Source organism: Ptychodera flava, chromosome 2 (genome assembly GCF_041260155.1).
Source record: "Ptychodera flava strain L36383 chromosome 2, AS_Pfla_20210202, whole genome shotgun sequence".
NCBI lineage: Eukaryota > Metazoa > Hemichordata > Enteropneusta > Ptychoderidae > Ptychodera > Ptychodera flava.
Window position 1 is genome coordinate 48,632,499 of NC_091929.1, and position 21,454 is coordinate 48,653,952.

The following is a 21,454-nucleotide window of genomic DNA, read 5'->3' on the forward strand; positions in this document are numbered from 1 at the left end:
AACTGACGAGTGACAAACATTATCCTTTGTTTTAGGACAAAAGTGTAATGTGCATCTGAAAAATATTCGCTGATAGCGAATACCTGTACAATTTGTGATGAAAAATTAAAATAACATAAATTTAACACTTTATGAAAATGACAATAATGTCTCTGAGAACTCTATAATTGCAAGTACATGTATCTGATACTGTCTACATTTTCAGACTGACATTATCAGGTTAAAGAGAGAATATACTGGTATGCTACACTGTACTTTAATATATTCTCCGCAACAATGTGGAATAAATTTAGCTTTTATGTGAAAGTTAGGTAGCTATTGTGGAAAATGAAAGAAAAAAAAACAGATTTGTTCATGAAATACATATTTACATTCAACAAGGAAATAAGTTCAAAAGTTATATTCTTATGTCACTCTATACATCTGTGCAACCTGATAGAGCACATTGAAAACAATTATCCATTCCATATTCTTTTAAGCTACTGATATATGCACACTGAGTGGGCTATCAAATACATGCTCATATTCCTTTGAAATCTTTGGAAATCATAATTTTTCCCAAGAAACCATATTTTTGACACTAAATTGTTTCTTGACTCAGTGATCAGTGTGTGATTAGTGATATTGGTTTACATTCTATGCTTTGAAGATCATCGTCTGTCACAGTCCTTGATGTGAATGAACCACAGTCAGTATTGCAGTCTAAACAGATATACCCTGTACAACATGTACATTCATCATATTGAATATCAATAACATCCCTGAAGCTACACAAGTTGTACACACCTTCTGATAAACATATGTATACAGTTATCATGTTCATACACCATATATCCACATCCATGGACACACGTTAAACATGGGGCCCGGGGCACCGACGTCCTTTGTACCTCCTTACCGTTTATTATTTGCCATAAATGTGAAATTTGGCAAAAAGTCAAATTGTTTGGACATGAATGAAAGTTATTTGAACTGGTTGGTTACTGCTCCAGCATAAGTTCAAGTGTGGATTCTAAGTATCAACAACCCTGATATGAAAGTGAATTAAGAATTAGAGATAGACTCAATAGGATCAACAATATCTAAAACAGGAAACGGTGAACTTATATAATACAGAAGGGGAGAAAATTTAGCCAATGGCTAATCTAAACCAAATTACTTAAACTGGACTGTTGGCATTGATTACACATGTATTTATTGTCCATCATATAGAAAATAAATTTGGGCCATTGACTAAAAAACATTTGCTTGTTACACTCACCACACTTGTACTTAGTATTTGGAGTGTACACCTATCTACAATACAATGATAAAAAGTTTGGACTCTGTAGGTCAACAGTGCATCTTTAATGTGTGAGACTAAATAAGCTTACCCCTCAAGTATGAATAGGCCAAAGACAATATTTAGTTTTGAATTATGTAGTGCAGGGAAGGACATACAATATGGTGAAAAGCAAATTAAATATAAAAACTGAATATACAATTATATGGAAATGTTGTTTTACAGTCATGAGTATCTGGTGTGTGCCGAGAGACAAATATTAAAATTGGACAGTATCATCCTGACCACAGTTTGTCTGACTGGTTGTTTCCTTCTGATTTTCTGACACGGTGATAGGTACAAAATATTATGCTATTCACGATAGTTATACAACATAGCTTGCATTTTGTTCACAGTAGAACTGAGTTTTACATGTAAGATAACTTTCTCGTAAACTGTAAATTCTGGCTTCTGGCAGCTCAAACGTCGCAATACTACATTTTTGATATGATATGGAGTGACTTCCACACATATGCAATATGCAGTGACAGTCGATATGTTCATAGTATAGAGTCTACTACATTCAAGCATAGTGATGTTGACAACTACATGCATGCCAGTGCACGATTTCAAAGTAGCAAGGATGAAATTCTAATGGTCTTTTAGTGGAAATATAGGTATTAAACGACAGTGAAACAAACAACATTAGTTATCGTGACCTTGCTAAAGTGCAATCTCGGATCATGTATGATCTGATGATCATGCCAAATTTATACCATGTCGGATTATGCCGTGATTCTGAAGTGCGCGTACTTCCTTAGTAAATCGGTCAACATCCCTGCGTACGATGCTGTGTGTTCCGCTACAGCTAATCGCCCCGCTCACCCTACGTACGGGTCTTTGCAGGGCTGTGGTGAGCGGGGTAGCGGAACACACAGCACTGTAAATGTAATAGCGATCGGAGTCAACAATGATGTCAAAATCAATGCACAACTGTCGAAATTACCCAAAATAAGCAACAGAAAACTAAAAGTTATCGCTATGTCGAAAGGACAGTACATCAACATAAAACGACGCTAGTTTGTTATGACATGGAGGTAGAAGGACAGAGCGTTCCCTCACTCTCACCCAGCTATTAGTACCATCTAGATATTGCTATGAGTACGGGCCGCCGGTGGGATTGCCTCGCTGAAGCAATGGTACTGGGGAGTACCGAGTACGGAGGCCATCATTCTTCAGTCTATCGAAGAGCGTTTCGTGCCAAAAAATACATGACAGCAACAAAAGTACCATCACTGTGAACTCCATATTTACAAAACATCATCAAATACACGCTAAAAACCCCAAAAAACGTCAAGATTCGCACCAGACGCGAGAAACAAGATGGCGTAAGTCCTTGCAAAACAATGCTAACTTGTTATATGCGCATGCGCATATTAAGGGGTGACCCATTTGATTTCGGGGGGGGGGTATGCAGGAAGTGGGTATGGGAACTTTTTTTGGTCAGAGAGACAGCATTTTTTTTATTTCTACTGTCAGACCTGCATCATTTTTTTTTTCAAATGGAGTAGCAGTGAATTTTCAAATTTAAGCCACTGTTTCACATATCACAGGATGGTTTTATGTATTCATTTTACATTCCAACAAATGAAAACAAAATGGAAAGTCTAGTATATATACAACTTTCAATTGTAGAACACTTTTTTGGCAAATCAACTGTGATCATTACTATACCTGCTTTTCTTTAAAATAGTCAATTCCTTTTAAGTTCTCAGGGGGGGGATGTTATCTTTTGTGGTCAGAGAAACAAGGCTCACACATTGTATTTCTTTATATTTGTTGTTCCTCAATTTTTCATTGTCAACTTGTAATCTTTCTAACGTATTTATATTGAGAGAATAATGTATTGGTTTTAACACTAGTTTATTGACTCCTGTCTTGTGTTTTAAATTTTCACAATTTACAGAAGTCAAATAGTCCCATCTAGATATTGCCTATACCATTGAGATATTGCAACAGAAATCCTGAAATATGATTTCTTGGGTCAGAAAAGGGAAGGGAAACATCGAGTGCACTGAGGTGTAAAGTAGTGAATGCTTATATCGTAAGCGCTGGGAAAAAAAACACATAAGAATTGCTTGTGGTAAAAACATTTGCGCTGCCTATGGCAGCATGCCAGCAAAGAATACATGAGGATGAAGTTTCCAAAATTTTGCTCATTTCAACTGCATTGTGACAATTCCTTTTTTATTTCTGTCTGTTATGAGAATTTTTTTTTCTCAAGCCATTACAGGCTTAATTTTCTTCTTTTATTTCACCTGGTGACATTTTTTTTTCTCAAAATCCTCCATACCCCCCCCGGAATCATGTGGTTCTTCCCTAAGTGAGCCCCTGACCTATACGGGCCAGTGGATTGCTTCCTCAGTAGAACTGATATGCCTGCCGGTACCGGTGTTTATCGCCTACGGAGGCCATCATTCTTCAGTCGATCAAAGGCGCCTTTCGTTCCAAAAAAACACGACAGCCGCAAAAGTGCATCACTGTCAACTTCATAACTATAGAACATGTTGAAACACACAGTGAAACGTTCACGACGTAAAAGATGTACCCACACCGAGACACAAGATGGCGTCCGATTCGATTCTTCAACTCAGAATTGTCCTACAGTTGTGCGCATGCGCAGACAGTAGCTTTAACGAAAGCGAGGCAAAATCAAGTAAATATAAAATAAAAATGGATAAAAATATTGTTTAAAAATAATACAAGGCATGTATCACCAAATTTTGAACATTTCTGACGGCATTGCAACTATACGAACACCCATGCCAAATATCACAATAATCAAATCAGTGGTTTTGAGGAAAAATTGAAAATAGTGGTTTTCAGAAAAAAGCTAAAAAAGTGACTTTAAAATGATTCAATCAAAAAAAGAAAAAAGACCGTTTGAGATACATGCCCAAGTGACCACCAGACCAAATTTCAGAAAAAGTTACTGAAGCGTTTTTGAGATACCTGCGTCCACAGCATACGGCCCACTGTATGCAACAGCAGAGGCCGCGTCATCACATTAGTACCTTTGTGCCCACAGGGCACAAAGTACTAATAAATTAAATTATAAATGAAAACTCCCCATGATGGCTTATACAAATACTCACAGTAAATGGATCATAGTTTTCCCTGACATGAGAGTTTGAGCTTTTTGCAGCAATTCATGAATTTCTGTGCATCGATAATTTACAATCAATACATGTACAGAGACTCATTTTGTTGTGTCAAAGAAAAGTTGTGTCTGAGGCATGTTAAGTGTACAATAAGGACACATATTGCTTTGTAGGTTTTGTTTTTCATAATCTCAGCATGCCATACAGACACCTACAAATCCTGAAAACACTGAACACACAGACTCACAGAAACATGTAAAGAGCTATCTTGGGTGACAGCCTAGCACTTGAAAACAGAAAGTATGTGATTGAGTACAAGTGAAAATGTAATCTGCATCAGTGTGAAGTTGATGTACAAAGGCCACATGGGGAATCTTTCTGATCTGATCCAATTTTCTCCTGTACTCCAGGTACATGTTACTACAAACTCAACAAAAACTTTGATTGCCAGTATGTGACTGGGCTATCACTGAATGTAAGCATACATCATTGGAAGTAAATACCTCTGTAGGAGTGACTGTGATTGATAATCTAAAATGACAGTTCTCCTCTTTGAGGTCATTTGATTATTTTCATTGAAAAATAATAAATGGTTACACAAATAGTAATACTGCTGTTGAGAAAAGCTGTTGTAACTTTTGTATTGAGAGCAAAAATTGTTTTAACATGTGAGCAAAGGCCAAATTTTACCAATTAAAAATTCCTTCTAGTCTTTTGACTCAAAAATTTCAGAACCTTGCCAAAATGATAGAGTATCTTAAATCTCTGGATAACTCTTGGATCTCTCTTAGTCAATATGTTTTTTATATCATTAGCTAATATTTAAGATTCACATTAAGATTGCATTGATGTACATGTACCTAGGGGGACCCTAGTAAAACACTGGTCCAAGTAACTTTTCCAAATGTCGACTATGACTGAACTAAAGTGAAAGATTAAATCAGGATCAAAGACAGTGGAATACCTGTACAGGACTGAATGTTATAGTCTGGCTACACACTATGCACTGAATGTTATAGTCTGGCTACACAGTATGGACAAATATAGATAATCAACTACTTAATGTACATTTTATTTTTACTCATTGATTCAGTGAAGGACAAACAAACAATTTGATATGAGAAAGTGGGAACTTATACACTTTAGATTATAATTCCATACATACATACATTTAGCAGTAATGTTTCTCTGTTTGTTACGTTGAAACTCATACACATAGAAACTGGCTTATTCTGTGATTCAAATATTTGTGAGCAAATGGGTTTCACTTGCTTAAAGCATTTGTTGAATGGTATGCATCCCAGGGGATTCAATGAGAACTTGTTGATGATGTAGCAGACAGCATAGTCATCATTTGACTGAAAGTGAACTGGAACTACCGGGGGTATTTTCAACTTGACAACTTCAGACCGTTGTTTGGGCTAATAATAATACATAAGATTTCATACCTGAGATACTTAATGCAGTGTTTTTATATTGTCTGCAAGACAGTACAAACTACTGAAAAGAACAAGTTTAAATGACATTTAGTTTGTGTACAATAGAGTAATGTTGCGCCAGATAGATGTGTCTTGAACTGAATCAATCTACAAGTCCCTGCTTTGCACAGACTAAAAAATCTTCTCAATTATTCAAATGATGATGGAGTCTGATGATACATGTATGGTGAAAACACAGATATATTCCTTAAACATCTATTGTTTGATGTGTGTAGTCTTCAATTCTTTGTTTCCATTGAATGTTAAATCAGTTAAAACACTTTGCTATCCTACTAATCTCATCATGGATAGTCCTCCTTTAATGTTTTAAATGAAAGTGTGAGCACTATCCACTGAGTACTGAGTAAGAGAGAGAGAGAGAGAGAGAGAGAGAGAGAGAGAGAGAGAGAGATTATGTGTGCGCAAGTCAGGTCAGAGGAGTATAATTATAAGCTGACAATATCTTGGATGAGTCATTCATACACTTTCAGCAGGAAGATGGTGACATGTACAACCCAGTACCACACTTCATATCCAAACTTCTCTGTGACTTAGTTGTGTACACCCTGGATGGTCTGTGATTTAAAACTACACATTTGTTTTGCTGTATGTGGTCACAGGAACTGCAATGCCAATCTCACATCAATGGGCAACTTGTAGAAGTTATCAGGTATCAAAGACATGCTAGATGACACTTTGTCAAATATTAAGACATCTCTGTTAGAATGAACCAAACCGTTGATGGGAATTCTCAAGACACTATATTATATTATTAGTTTTTCATGTACAGAGTGGTTAGATTTACCAACGTGTCTTTTGAATTGGTCACGATTTGCCTCGACTTGAGGTGACTGCACAATCGACTGGAGGACAAGTTCAGGGTCATTTGAAAAGTGGCGGCAGTAATCTTGACAAAAATAATATGAACTCTTCTGGAAACAGAACACGATACTATATCCCATTGACACTCCTGCATGCTATGTGATATCAAACCTATAAAAGTAAGTTACATTGCTCATTCATATTCTATACCAGAAATGCACAGAATTGATGACTTTTGCCGACGGCAACTTGTAAAAGCTCGTCCCCAATGAGTGTTAGCACACTGGCCTTGCGGTCTCGTCATAGACTCCTTGTCAAAGGACACAGCTTGTGATCAGCTGAACTAAATCACCATTTACACATCCAGACATTGTAACGGAAACTAGAGATGGTCCTCTAAACATTGAGGTGTTAAAATATTTCCCTTGGTAAACTTACATAACAACCGTTATTTGAGATTTACCAAGCCGATAACAAAACCGTTATGTCAACGACCAACTAAACAACTGCGTCAAGTTACCAAGACCGTTGCCATGTTCAGACCAATCCAACTTGAACTAAAATTTCCGACCTGACACTCACGGCTTTCGCTGAAAAAAAGCAGCAGTTCGAAATAACTATTACCAATTGGAAGATATTTAAGACGAAACCTTAGTGTAAGTTACTAGAATTTGGGATCGGCACATTCCGTTAGTTACGCAGCAACATGTACACATAATCGTACACTGTCACGACACTGGTCATTGAAACAGCGGCCGACAGCGGTATGCTGTGCTGTGGACAATGACGTTGTGCGACGTTATTGAATGGTTTTGAATTTTAAATCATAATTTTGTTACCACAAAAATTAAATGTAAATATGAGACTTACTTTGATTTCCCTACAGCTGAGTCTCCAAGACATATTACTTTCACTGAATTTTCCCTGTCGATTTTGGCGTTTTCCGGGTCTGTACCTGAGGTTTCCGCCATCTTTGCAAATATGTACGCTTTGAATGCTGGGTACTTCTGCTGGGAGGAAAAATCTGAACAACCGTAAGAGGGCGCTCTAAACAGGGTTTGATCATGTAGCATGTATAGGGAGGGGGCAGACGTGGGGCGACCCCTTCCTTACCCGCCTTCCTACTCCCCCGACATTTTTCGATCGATGCTTTATTTCGGAAATTCAAGTGATTAGTTGTGATATTTAGCAAAATTACTTGCCAAGTTTTAAACAGACGAATAATTGCTTTGTTTCGTGATAAGCGTCAGGCAGAGGGCTTACGCGCATAGCAAAAATCGGAAAGATTAGTACAAGATTAATTTAGTTTAATAGGGCCATTTAATTTTCATATATTGCAATGTGCGCATGGATTTATTTGTCTTCGTGAGTGTAAATAATCCGTGGCAAAACGCGTCCAACGCTTTTCATTTGGCCTCGCATTTAAATGTAAAAAGGGATAAAGACACCTTTTCTGTTTTACGTTAAATGTGATAAAACGCTAACTTGTCTTTAAGCCCGTTTTCGTTACGTTGCTACGCATTCCGAAAAAATTATAACAAAATAAGGGTACCCCTCTGAATCCAAATGGGGGTCTAATTGCGTCCATTCGTTTTATCGTGACTGCCTGTTAAGTACTTAAGGTTCCAAGACAAGAAATTGACCTTTTTAAGCTAACAATTCTCTAGTGATTAATAAGCTCAGAACCCCGTAAATTATATATTTTCAGAAAGCCTAGATATAGGGGAATATTTTGGTTACCATAGTGTCACCATTGTTTACATAACTATCACGTGACAGGTAATTTGCATAACCTTTCAAAATCGGTTTTCCCTATGTTTTGTTTCAATGCTTTGAGATATGTGGCTGAAATTCATGTGAGTGCAAGCTATCCTACAGGTCTTCAAAAGTGTGTCTCAGAATTTTTTTAAACCTTCTTAAACAGTTTTTATGCCAGAAAAACTTCCAGAGCAGTGAATTTTACCATAGTTGATTTCTTTAAAATTGTGCTCCAAAAAAACTAAACAAGATATAAAAAATCTGAGACACACTTTGAAAGAGCATTGTGACAGCTTGCATTCCAGAAAGTTTGAGTCAGATATTTTGAAGTATTGAGACAAAACATAGGAAAACCGACTTTTGAAAGGTTATGCAAATTATCTTGTCACGTGATAGTTATGTAAACAATGGTGACACTGTGGTTACCAAAATGTTTCCATATATGTAGGCTTTCAGAAAATGTATACTTTACAGGGGTTCTGAGTTTATTAACTGTTAGAGAATTGTTAGATTAAAAAGGTCACATTTCTTGTCTTGGAACCTTAAATCACTAGACACTCCAAACAAAAATGTTCGAGTGTCTATGCCTAGGAAAAGAAAACATGAAAATGTGGTGTTTTTGTGTTTTCATTTTCAAATAATATTTTTCTCTTTCAGTGTTAAAGTATGCGTGTTCTATCCAAAGTACATGATACTTTTTAAAATTATCAAATCCTGAGTCGGAACTTTCAGTCACGTGAGAAATCTCGGCCTGATTTGATGCAACTTGTAGCGCCAGGCATGAAAAATAGCCTTTTCTATCGAAGATTTTGTCGCAATTGGCCGAGGGAATGTAGCAAACTTTAAAATTCTGATGATGAAATGTCCGGCACTGACGCCGCGTGGGACTGACAAAAAGTGTTGCAACTTTAAGGGACGTAATTAAAACTCGTCAAGTAGACGCGCCTACATAGAGAGGCGGCTTTTCTGTATTCGATAACTTTGCTCAAAGTCGCACATTTTGATAATTTAGTTTGGCATGTACCAAGCCAGCCCAAGGCGGAGGCCTACCGGTACTCTTTCGCCATGGTTCGTTCAATTTGTGTCCATTGTGTAGTTTCCCGAGCGTTGGTAACGTTCGTTTGTTGATAATGAAAAGTGGTCGGATTTTAGCACTTCCAAAATGTTCTGTTTAGGGACGGGGGGATGAGGTCAAACGCTATTACCCCCAGCCCAATTTACCATCACTTTTTAAAAATTAAAACTTCAAGTTTGGAGTCGCGGATAGACATTATAAGCCAACGGGCTGACAACAGTGAAATAAATATGCCAATAAAAACTCAACTCCGGGCGGATGCACTATTTTGCGGGCTGCAATCCATTTTTGATATATTTTGTCTTTGTGTAAAGTGGTGAATACGTATGCTTACATGTTTTTTTGCGGAAAAAAACGCCCAAAACAATTAGAACATTGACTTTATTCGAATATCATGGTAACACACCGCGCCACCAACGTCAGACAGCCAGCCACTTCCTATCCAACCGTACTGTAATTTTTTTTCCGCGTTGAGCAAATTAGTTGCTTGCCGAAATGTCTAAAAATACGCCTGAAAGTTACCACTTTAAGGAACACCCTGCATACGTTTGCACCCCAGATTAGTTCGAGAACATTTTTAAAAGATACCTCAAAAGGGTTAGTTGTACCACCTTTTGCAATCTGTTGAAAACAGTACTTATTTTTTTCAATTTGGCGGGAACTCAATTTTAAGTAGCACAATGTCTGCGTAAACAAAAGTGGCGCGAATTATTTGGACAAATATAACAAGTTGGGCAATTAATTGTTACATTGTAGCGAACCTTATTAAATGTGCGTACAGTTCATGTACTTTAAAGAGATAATTAGAAAATGAAAACACAAAAACACCACATTTTCATGTTTTCTTTTCCCTAGGCATAGACACTCGAACATTTTTGTTTGGAGTGACTAGTGATTTAAGTACTTAACAGGCAGTCACGATAAAACGAATGGACGCAATTAGACCCCCATTTGGTGAGAGGGGTACCCTAATTATGTTATAAATTTTTCGGAATGAGTAACAACCATTGGACGCGTTTTGCCACGGATTCCTCTCGCCAAACTGGGGGTCTAATTGCGTCCATTCGTTTCATCATGACTGCCAATAAAAGTACTAAACACTCGAAGCAAAGATTTTCAAGTGGCTATGCCTAGGGGAAAAACAAAAAAGCCATTTTCATGTTTTCTTTTCCCTAGGCATAGACACTGGAACATTTTTGTTTGGAGTGTCTAGTGCCTTAAGTACTTAACAGGCAGTCACGATGAAACTCACCCCCCCCCCCCCCCGTCCCTAAACAGAACATTTTGGAAGTGCTAAAATCCGACCACTTTTCATTATCAACAAACGAACGTTACCAATGCTCGGGAAACTACACAATGGAAACAAATTGAACGAACCATGGCGAAAGAGTACCGGTAGGCCTCCGCCTTGGGCTGGCTTGGTACATGCCAAACTAAATTATCAAAATGTGCGACTTTGAGCAAAGTTATCGAAAACAGAAAAGCCGCCTCTCTATGTAGGCGCGTCTACTTGACGAGTTTTAATTACGTCCCTATGGAAGACCGGTCACGACATGCGACATGCGACCTGCGACTTCAAAACTGCGACCTGCGTCCTGCGAGTTTGAAACATGCGACCTGCGACTTCGGCATTTAGACCTAGGTGTAACCTGCGACTTCACAACAGCGACCTGCGTGTTTGTCAAACTGCGACCTGCGACTTCACAACTGCGACATGCGACAACAACACGTAACGTTTCATGGTGTTTTCCTCAGTATTAGATTGGAGGCGTCTTGCGTGAACTTTAATCCTTTGAGCGCCAAAGTCTATTTTTGTCCCCTTTATATAATAAACCCCTGTCAATTTTTCCTCCAATTTTTTTGCAAAATTTTGGGAAAAACCTGTAGCCAATGAATGTGATGTCGATTTGGTCCCAAATTATCAAAAAATTACAGAAATTCATACAATTGGTAAAATTTTGCACTAAAATTTTGGTGGGAGAAAATTACAGCGCTCAAAGGGTAAAACGTGGAAAGGAGATTTAACGTTCAACATCGATCAATTAATAAGCCATTGCTTTCGCTTTGGTAAAGCGTTCACCAAGTCTGGCAAAACTCAATTCATGTACACACCAGTTCACTCATTTTCATCTGGAGAGATAATTTTATGACGGAAATGTTGACAGTACGTGTTAATGCATGGAAAATAATATGCTACGTGATCTAGGCATTTATATGTTTATATTATAATTTCAAATTATTTTAGATATTCTTCGTCTGCCTTACCTCGCTTCTTTCCTTATGTTATCGACAAACCTTTTGATTTTTAGATATCTCTGGTATTTATCCTCATTTCACTGTGGTATAACCATCTAGCTGTCTGTTTAATTCATTGTCCCCCTGTATCATAACTGCGTCAGTGTCATTGCAAACATTCGAATTTTCAGTTATTGTCGTTCATTTTCTAACATTTCCAGTTTTGTTCCAATTCTCCAGTGATTGATCATCGGATGTTGCCATCTTTTCGTCTAATTTCATTTTTACTTTTTCGTCAAAAAATCGAATTGATCCAACTTTTGTTCAGTTGGAAAAATAAAAATATTCTTACTGGTTAACTTCGGACTACATTTGTCTACACAAATAACATATGCAAAGTAAAGCAGTTAAAATAATACTGATATTGATAGAAGTGCAAACATATTTGCTAACCATGAATAGCCAGTGACCGACTTTCTTTATAGATAACGCGAGTTAAAACTGTAAAACAGGACATAATTAAACCCTACTACAATCCTACTTTCAGTCTTTATGCCTAATATGTACATACTATAATATGTACATATTATTTTTTGTGTGTATATAATATTTTAGATCATGTAGGCAGAAAAGTTCCAGAAACTATTAAACACTGATGTAGACGTTTAAAACCCTATTGCTATTGCATTATTTCAGATCAGTTTGCCTTTCGTAAGAAGGAAAATAAATTTGTGCTCTTCGTTTGTGGAATTCTCTACCGTCACAGCTTCATGCACTTCTATCGCTGGTTGAATTCTTTCGCTGGCCGATTTTTGCGTAGGCCAGCGGTGCGAAAATTATGCTCTGGTCGCGAGAATGCGGTAAACCGGCTGTTTTAATATAGTGCAATGGTGTCCCTCGTGTATTTCAGGCTCGTGTTCAGAGCAATGGTGCGAACAAATCAAGACTGATATCGCAGTTTGACAAACACGCAGGACGCAGGTCGCTGTTGTGAAGTCGCAGGTTAGGCCTACACCTTGGTCTAAATGCCGAAGTCGCAGGTCGCATGTTTCAAACTCGCAGGACGCAGGTCGCAGTTTTGAAGTCGCAGGTCGCATGTCGCATGTCGTGACCGGTCTTCCATACGTCCCTTAAAGTTGCGCTTGCAACACTTTTTGTCAGTCCCACGCGGCGTTAGTTCCGGACATTTCATCATCAGAATTTTAAAGTTTGCTACATTCCCTCGGCCAATTGCGACAAAATCTTCGATAGAAAAGGCTATTTTTCATGCCTGGCGCTACAAGTTGCATCAAATCAGGCCGAGATTTCTCACGTGACTGAAAGTTCCCACTTAGGATTGGACAATTTTAAAAAGTATCATGTACTTTGGATAGAACACGCATACTTTAACACTGAAAGAGAAAAAGACTATTTGAAAATGAAAACACAAAAACGCCACATTTTCATGTCTTCTTTTTCCTAGGCATTGTTACTCGAACATTTTTGTTTGGAGTGTCTAGTGATTTAAGTACTTAACAGGCAGCCCCGATGAAATGAATGGACGCAATTAGACCCCCATTTGGTGAGAGGGGGTACCCTAATTATGTTATAAATTTTTCGGAATGAGTAACAACCTACTGAAAACGAGCTTAAGACCAATTATCTTTTGATGGCCTTTTAATGAAAAACATAAAAAAGTGCCTTTATTCCTTTTTACATTTGAAAACGAGATCAAAAGAAAACCGTTGGACGCGTTTTGCCACGGATTGGAGAGGGGTATCCTAATTATGTTATACATTTTTCGGAATGAGTAACAACCTAATGAAAACGGGTTTAAGACCAATTATCTTTTGATGACCTTTTAATGAAAAACATAAAAAAGTGTCTTTATTCCTTTTTACATTTGAAAACGAGATCAAAGGAAAACCGTTGGACGCGTTTTGCCACGGATTGTAAATTTTTGCAATATGTTAAATATTGTTATTTTAACACTTTCGGAAGTTGCCAAATGAGCGTCATTTTAGGTGGCAGGAGGCTAGTGGTTAAATTTCATGTGCAATGGCATATTGTTATGTAATTTTTCATGAAGAAACTTATCTTTGAATTTCCTAACTTCCGCGCATTATAAAATGGTACGGGTGAACTTCAAGTTCAAAAGATACTCTTTGAACAGACAAGCACTTGATTGCTATTTACCTTCAAAGGAAAATCTAATCCTTGTTCTTTTCTTGAAGACTAAAACTTTACCTTTTCTTCCCCGAGGAAGCTCATTTATTACTAGGTGGCAAAGGGTATCCGCCCGCAGAGAATAGCGGATAGCCTGTTTGGGCACTTGCAGTTCAGTCTGAATGCTGGGGGTGTAATTTGAACAGCGCCCTCAGAAAAATAGCCTCGTTTTCATTTCAAAACAAAGGTCGCAGTAGTACGCAGGGGTCACACAAGCATGGGTCGCCTAAACATGCCTATATTCACGCTATACCGCGGACCTGAGTGAATGTTATAGGTAATATGTGTTTTTTAGGAACTTGTTTCTGATATAAACAGTTTGTCATGTAAAAATAAACCTACCTTCAAAAGATTGTCGATGTGTATACTGAGTAGTTTCTGTTGCATAACACAATTTGGGTCTGTCTATGAAGGAGAAACGGGGCTAGTAAATGGTCTTCCGGGTCTTGAACACCGATCAATTTCAGCAGTGTCTTTTTCAGTAACAATTGATTGTGTATACCAATTTTTAACTTCACAGAGCTATTTTACTGGAAATGGTACACTTTTCAATAGACCCTTGGCGAAACTTCGTCTAAAAATTTCACCTATGAATGCCGTTTTCTAGTACTTGTTACAGTGGGCATTATACATTCACCACAGTCTGATTAGATGGCCTCTACAAACGAGAATAATTTTATGTTAACTACAACTACAGTTCTTTAGTATATTTTTTTCTCAGAATTTTAGAATTTATAAATTGTTTTATGTATCTTGAAGTCTGTTTCTATATATAGGAAAATGAGAGCAACTTTACACATCGTTTTCTACCTTTGATAGTGATGCGGTATATTGATTCGATCAATGTGGTTTAATGATATGGAGAAACATGGCGAGACACCGGTGAATCGATAGTGCTTTGACCCTGGTCATGTGATCTGGGTCCCCGGGAAAGAACCGGTTATATGTTGGAGCTATTTATCCCACATGTTATTTGATAGTAGCGATTGTTCATCAACTAGAGATGCTAGTATGGATATGTTGTGGTCTGAACTTTGAGTGGTTTGTTGGTCAGACCGTTCGTGTTTATTTTATCCTCGTGCTTGATTTGTGCCTGAACGAGGATGTCTCTTAAGTTTTTATTCCTTTTGTATGCTATGATAGGTTTTTCTGGAAAAACTTTGACCAGTGTTTGATCGGCTTCTATTATTTTCCAATTTTTTGTTAGACATTGTTTGATTTGCCTGGTTTTGATGAATGGACTGAAGGTCGTTGTGTAAACCAGTTTTGTTCTTATGTCATATTCCTCTTATCTTTATCGGTGAGGTATCGTCGATGGTTGGTGAGATTAACATCTTTCTTTATACGAGATATATCTTTTTTTCTATAATCTTGTTGTTGAAGTTTGCGTGTGAGAAAGTTGACCTTTTCAATGAAGTCCATGTCGTTGTTGCATGTGCAAGCATATCGGAGAAGTTCACCTTTAATGAAGCCTTTGAAAGTGCCGCTCGGGTGACACGAATTTCTCAATAAATATTGGAACGTGTCGGTTGGTTTTGTGTTGGTTAAATTAAAAAGAAAATTAATAAGTTCTGAATTCAATATACTGCAAAGACAACAGCTTTATTATAAATAAACCTGAAGTTTGATCAATACTTAAGCCTCAGAGACTTGACTGCAACAAACTGAGACAAATCAGACACGAAAATTACGTCAAAAAAGTTAAAAGTGAACAACCATGAGGTCACATGCACAAGTTTTTCTATGGGAAGCCCCGGCTGGAAGCTTCGAAGCCATCCTCGGACTGTGATGACCCTGAAAAAAAAAGAGGAAAATAATTAAAAACAACTGTGACACGAATTTTACGTATTACAACCTAAAAGTGTCACTTGATGATAGTTTCCCCCAAAAAAGTAACATTTGACCTAAAAATACGCACATTTATTTTGGGGATTTATTTCACTATGAGCGTATGCGAGTACACAGTGTACGTGTAAACGTACAGTACACTAATGTTGATTTGGCGCCATATTGGATTTTAGCGGCAAAACACAGCGGCGAACTTTGCCGCCCAACATCAAATTCCTGGCATGAACAGACAAAATTCTGCGGTAAAAAGCTAATTTATAGTATAATTCCACGAACTATGCTTGATTTTGGGCCTTAATTTCATGCTACCGTAGTTGGTACAGCAACACAAGTCCGCGCTCGACATATAACATCGTACTATGAAAAATCGCTGAAATCGCAAAATTCACTTTAATTTTTCAAACAGAGCCCCGAAAAGTCACTTACCTTCTCAGAAAACCCAATTGAAGAGATGAAGTTGGTCTCCAATGATAATTATCGGCGAAAAAATGAGGATTTGGGAGCGACTGAAAAACTGTGTTAGCCAGCCAACGGTCACAGTGTAAGCTGAGTTGCTGAGTGCCGTTCGAAAGGAAATGGCATTTGCATATGCAAATTGCACCCCTAGCGTTCAGACTTGCAGTTCCTTGAACTGTGTACGGGGCCTAGTAGTGCGCCACCTACGGCAACTGTACGTTACCTCAGTGACCCAGGTCGCAAGAAAAGCCAGCTGTTGTTCTGTTACAGATCACTGGCACATCGCAGACATCTCCAAATACTGCATGCATAGTCTAACTCGGCAAGTGTGACGCCAGTAGTCAATCTCTGCTGCTTTTTTATCATACCTTCTATCATTGCATGGTGGAAAATTTCACAAAATATTTCATGAATGGACGACAAGCTTCGGGCCAACGTCCACCAAGGACTGCCGCCACCGGGTGATGCACGGGATGTTTCCCTGGTAACAGGAGACTATGCGTATTATCATTACGGATGTGATGGGCTTGATGATCGGGTAGGTCTGATGTAGTTATGAACATTTATATAAACCCTGATTATTGGATCGTTAAGTCTTCACACACTCCAGATAGTGAAACAAGCTTCTTCAAGTCGTAGACCCTCGAGAAAAACGAAGGTCTATGTTCATGTCTATGACTTGCCCTCTATCAGTTATTAGAAAAAACTACCATTTGCCACTTGGCACACTCAAAGTTTATTTCAAGTCCATCCTATCCATTGTTTTTGCTATGCTTCATACAAGAACATGTAAATGTTAACACTTCAGGAAAGTCAATCCGTTTCTCCCAACTTTTAATTTTGTTATTTTGTGTCCTTGTTATCAACAAATATTAGTAATTTCAGCACCTTGCAGTTAGTAATCAGGTTGTTGTTGTTTATATTTATGTTTTTATTTGCTAATTAAATTGAATAACATGCATTTGTTGTTATTGCAGTCCTATCATTGTTGTCTCAAATACTTGTACTATTCAAAAGAACATAGTAGTTGAGCTTCATCTACCTGTATAAAAACATAACGTGAACATACTGGTCATTCTGCCAATCTATGCTACACTCCTTAATCCATTCTTTATGTGGATTAACACAAGTGTATACAACAATCACAACAACAACCAGAGAGAGAGAGAGAGAGAGAGAGAGAGAGAGAGAGAGAGACAGACTGACTGATTTTGACGAAGATGCAATTATCGATGGTACTACCTTAGAGAAAAAGAGATGCTAGAGAGACACAAACATTTTTCATCGATTCTGGAAGTGCAGATTTCCGTTGAGTTGACTTTCTAACACTTTAATTGCAGGGATGGGGTTGTGGATACAGTAACATAATTTCTTTGATTGCAGGGATGGGGTTGTGGATACAGAACTCTTCAAACCATGTGTTCGTGGATCAGACAGCAATCAACAAACAAAGCTGACACAAGACAAGTACCATCCATTCCAGAAATACAGAAAGCCCTGGTTGCTATGGGAGACAAGGAACAAAGATTTGTGGGATCGAAGGATTGGATTGGCTCATTTGAAGTTTGCCTTTGTTTAGATTATTTTTATGATGTAAGTTATTTACTAGACTATCTTTATCATGGGCAAAATCCCTTTGATTAAAATTATTTTTGCTGTTTGTTGATACAAGGTATCTGTCTGCAACCACAGAGATCTGTCAAAAAGTCTGTGATGTGCAGATACCTCCATGTCCTCACTCCATGTACAAGCATGATACATCCAAATTTTGTTGGTTGAGGGCTAATAGATGTTACCTCAGTGTAACAATGAAAAAAAGATGCATATTTATGAAAATTACAACCAACGAGTGGAAGTGAGAATAACTATGTGTTTTTGTTCATTGTACAAGTTCTTATACGAGACAAGAATTACTGTGATGCGCTGAAAACTTTTTTGATTTTAAGCAAGCTCATAAAGTTTATAGCGTTATATTCTCCATGAGTGTATGAATTCTCATTCCATCTTTAGGTACCATGTAAAATTATTCACATCCAGAGTGGGGATGACATAAACTCCAAGATTCCAGAATTAATCCATCATTTTCAAAATATTGGATCTCCAGTTATGATGGGTGAGTCATCTTACTGATAATTGTATTCTTCTGTTTCTTTGAACATCTTTAGAATTATCAACTTAAGTGTGTCATTGCTTCAGAAAGTTTGAAAGAAAATCTTCTTGAATACTCTAAGGGTGTTTAAACACTCACACAATACTCAGTCCTCCTATCTAATTTCTCAAAGCAGGTCAATCTTAAGAAATTCTAATGTGGTATACATACTTGTAAGAAGTCAGGATCACTCAGAATGTCTTCAAGTGACAGAAATTTCAAATAAATTAATCCCTTGGTAAATTTTAATTCCCACAGTGTAAATGTTTAATGTTTTATGGAAGAAAAGTAACAACTTTGTATGACATTCAACATTATCGTAGATTCTCAAGTGTTGAGTAAGTAATGCATGTATTCAGACCTTTTACTTTCAGTGAACTTTGTCAGTTTTTTGTGATAAATGTAAATAGCTTTTTGATCTTGAAAGTTCATCTGTTTCCAATTGTGACGTGTGATTAATAACTGGACAAAATACAGAGAGGACACATTTTCTCATAATGTACTTGATTTTTTTTTGTAAATAATTGTCAAAACAGATACAACATTATCTTTTCAGGTGGAGACAGTGATAATTCCTCCAAGGGAATTCTGGGAGTTGCCAAATCATCTTCTGCAACATATCTATTAGTTTTGGTAAGTTTTACAGAGTAAGCTGTCCTAAAACCAGTCACTTCCTCAATAAGTTTATTTTTCAGCCAAATGTGCAAAATATTCAACTCATTTACCAGACTTTGTAAGTCACTCTTATACATTTCATTGGATATAGGTACTCATATAAATATAGACCCCTCTCTGCAGCAAGTTCGCTGTATAATATATTTTTCTTGTCAATCAGAAACCAAGCCCCTTGCGACTACCATGCATCATACACCCATGCAGTGATGGGTTTTGTTTCAAGAAGAGGAAAAGCATTTTATATTACATCAGAGCTCACCTCTGCAGCACATTTTATCAACAATTCACAAATTAGTCTTACTGTTGATGTGGACGTGAACAGTCTCATTGTCAGTTTTTAAAACCTTCAAACTTCACTTGAACACTTGAAGACGAAACATCAAATATTGACCCATGTTTGCTTTACTTTGCTTCGCTTTTGTTGTTTTTATGCAGGATCCCCATTTCTATGGCAACCCTGATATGACATCACTTCAACAAGATGGCTGGATAAAATGGAGACCACTTGACAGTTTTATGAGTCAATCTTTTTATAATTTCTGTTTACCACAATTCAAAACCAGGTGATGATAATCAATGTAACATAAGAAACTATGTTTTATTTTCCATTTTTATTAGTTCATGGAGGGTTTCATGCATATTATATTTTTGGAAAGCTGACCGATCAGAATAAATTTGCCTTCAATCAGATCAATGGTGGGGGTGGCTGTGAGGTGTTGTTGGCAAGGCAACTGTGGCATTATTTTGGGAGTACTTACATCAAGAAAAGATGAAATATGGATATGGTTGCAGACGATCTGCTTCTGATAGCTGGATTGATGAGCTTTCAGAAAATACTTATTTGTAAAAATCCTCAGGGGAAGTGTTTTGGTTCCTCAACCATGTGGACTAAATGGAAAAACATGATTACATTATTATTATGCAGGGCAAGGTTTTATCAAGAAGTTCAAACCTGTAAAACATACACCATATTTAGACAAGATTATTAAAATTTCATCCAGTTTGTGACACAGTGCTGAAAGGAACCTACAGTTCCAGAATGAGAACTCATTGATAAAACAGTCTGGTCTTGGAAAAAAATTATTAAAGCTGTTAACATTCAACAAAATTACAAAAGATGCCATCAATATGGCAATGAGCAGATTTGGTAATGCTGGCAGCAGTGAATGTTTGGACTTGTAACTGTGCAATCACAGTGATAATAATAGAGTGTTGGAAGAGTTATATGAAAAGCTAACATGCAAAGAAGACAAAGATCTGTTAATGGTATATGAGATGAGTTATGGAACGTTGTAGATTTGTGATACTGCTTGTAAAATCGTCTGATGGAAATAAAGCTCAAATCAATTAATGAAGATGCACACTGTGATGATATGGAATGCTGTGAAAATAGCAGAGACACTGAGAAGAAACACTAGGGAAGGAAGGGCTGGCAGTGTGAAGAAGATATGATTAAGAAATTTATAAGTGCAACAAAAGGTCGACATCTTCCGTGAAGAGAAGAAATCATAATGAGATATCAATTCCTAACATGTTACAAACCAATCTTCAGTGGACTTTCAATGCCCATACGTCACATGTACAGAATCATCATCATCAAGGAAGGATGCAGATTATAGCCATGCAAAGAAACCTGGATATGACATCACAGTGACAAAGATGTCATAATGACAGCTGTACATGATGTAATTTGACTAGTGGAAAGTTGGCGATAGGACGCAGATACTTAACCTAAAGTATGTTCCATACATTTTGTTCCAAAAATTTTGACAGTTGATTGAAATATTTCTTGCAAAGGGCAGATCATTTTTATTGTAAATATGCGTTTTGTATGTAGTCTGTTGAATGTTGATTTTGTAAAGTTCCATAATCTTCACTACCGGGTACTGGTATTCTCAATTCTGTTTGTCACTCAATATTTCCAATATCTGAAAAACTTCAACTCTGAAATTGTTCATCCAATTGCAATCAAGTTTGGTTTGTAAGTTAGCAGGAATGACCTTATTCAGCTTGGTTCAAATGATAACTGACATATCTATAGCTCCTCTCAGAAGTTTTTTTACATATTTTTGTCATACACTCTGTTAATTTCCATTGTATGAAAAGCCACTATGCTTGTCTTCACATTGATTTGTAAAAAAGCTATTTATCAGTGAAAAATAACTGAAGCCTTATTGCATAGTGGAAACTTTTACAAAATATTTCATGAATGGACCACAAGCTTCCTGTCGACGTCCACTAAGGACTGCTGCGCTGCCACCAGGTGATGCAAGGGATGTTTCCCTGGTAACGGGAGACTATGCGTATTATCATTATGGATGCGATGGACTT

The 21,454-nt window shown here is 37.3% G+C and overlaps 2 protein-coding genes across 2 annotated transcripts in view; one reads left to right on the forward strand and one right to left on the reverse strand.

The window, feature by feature from the left end:
• Positions 1-7,728, reverse strand: part of LOC139122765 (rab-like protein 2A) — a 37,084-nt gene extending 29,356 nt beyond the window's left edge. Inside the window, exon 1 of the mRNA XM_070688474.1 lies at positions 7,593-7,728. Coding sequence (XP_070544575.1) covers positions 7,593-7,693 — 101 coding nt within the window. The 5' untranslated portion in view covers positions 7,694-7,728. The remainder of the gene's footprint in view (positions 1-7,592) is intronic.
• Positions 7,729-16,549: 8,821 nt separating this feature from the next.
• On the forward strand, positions 16,550-20,471 carry LOC139148865 (ufm1-specific protease 1-like). Its single transcript, XM_070720297.1, has 5 exons — positions 16,550-16,837; positions 17,683-17,892; positions 18,310-18,412; positions 19,005-19,081; positions 19,559-20,471. The coding sequence occupies exons 1-5, from the start codon at positions 16,712-16,714 to the stop codon at positions 19,688-19,690; spliced, it is 648 nt and encodes a 215-aa protein (XP_070576398.1). The 5' UTR covers positions 16,550-16,711; the 3' UTR covers positions 19,691-20,471.
• Positions 20,472-21,454: the final 983 nt, after the last annotated feature.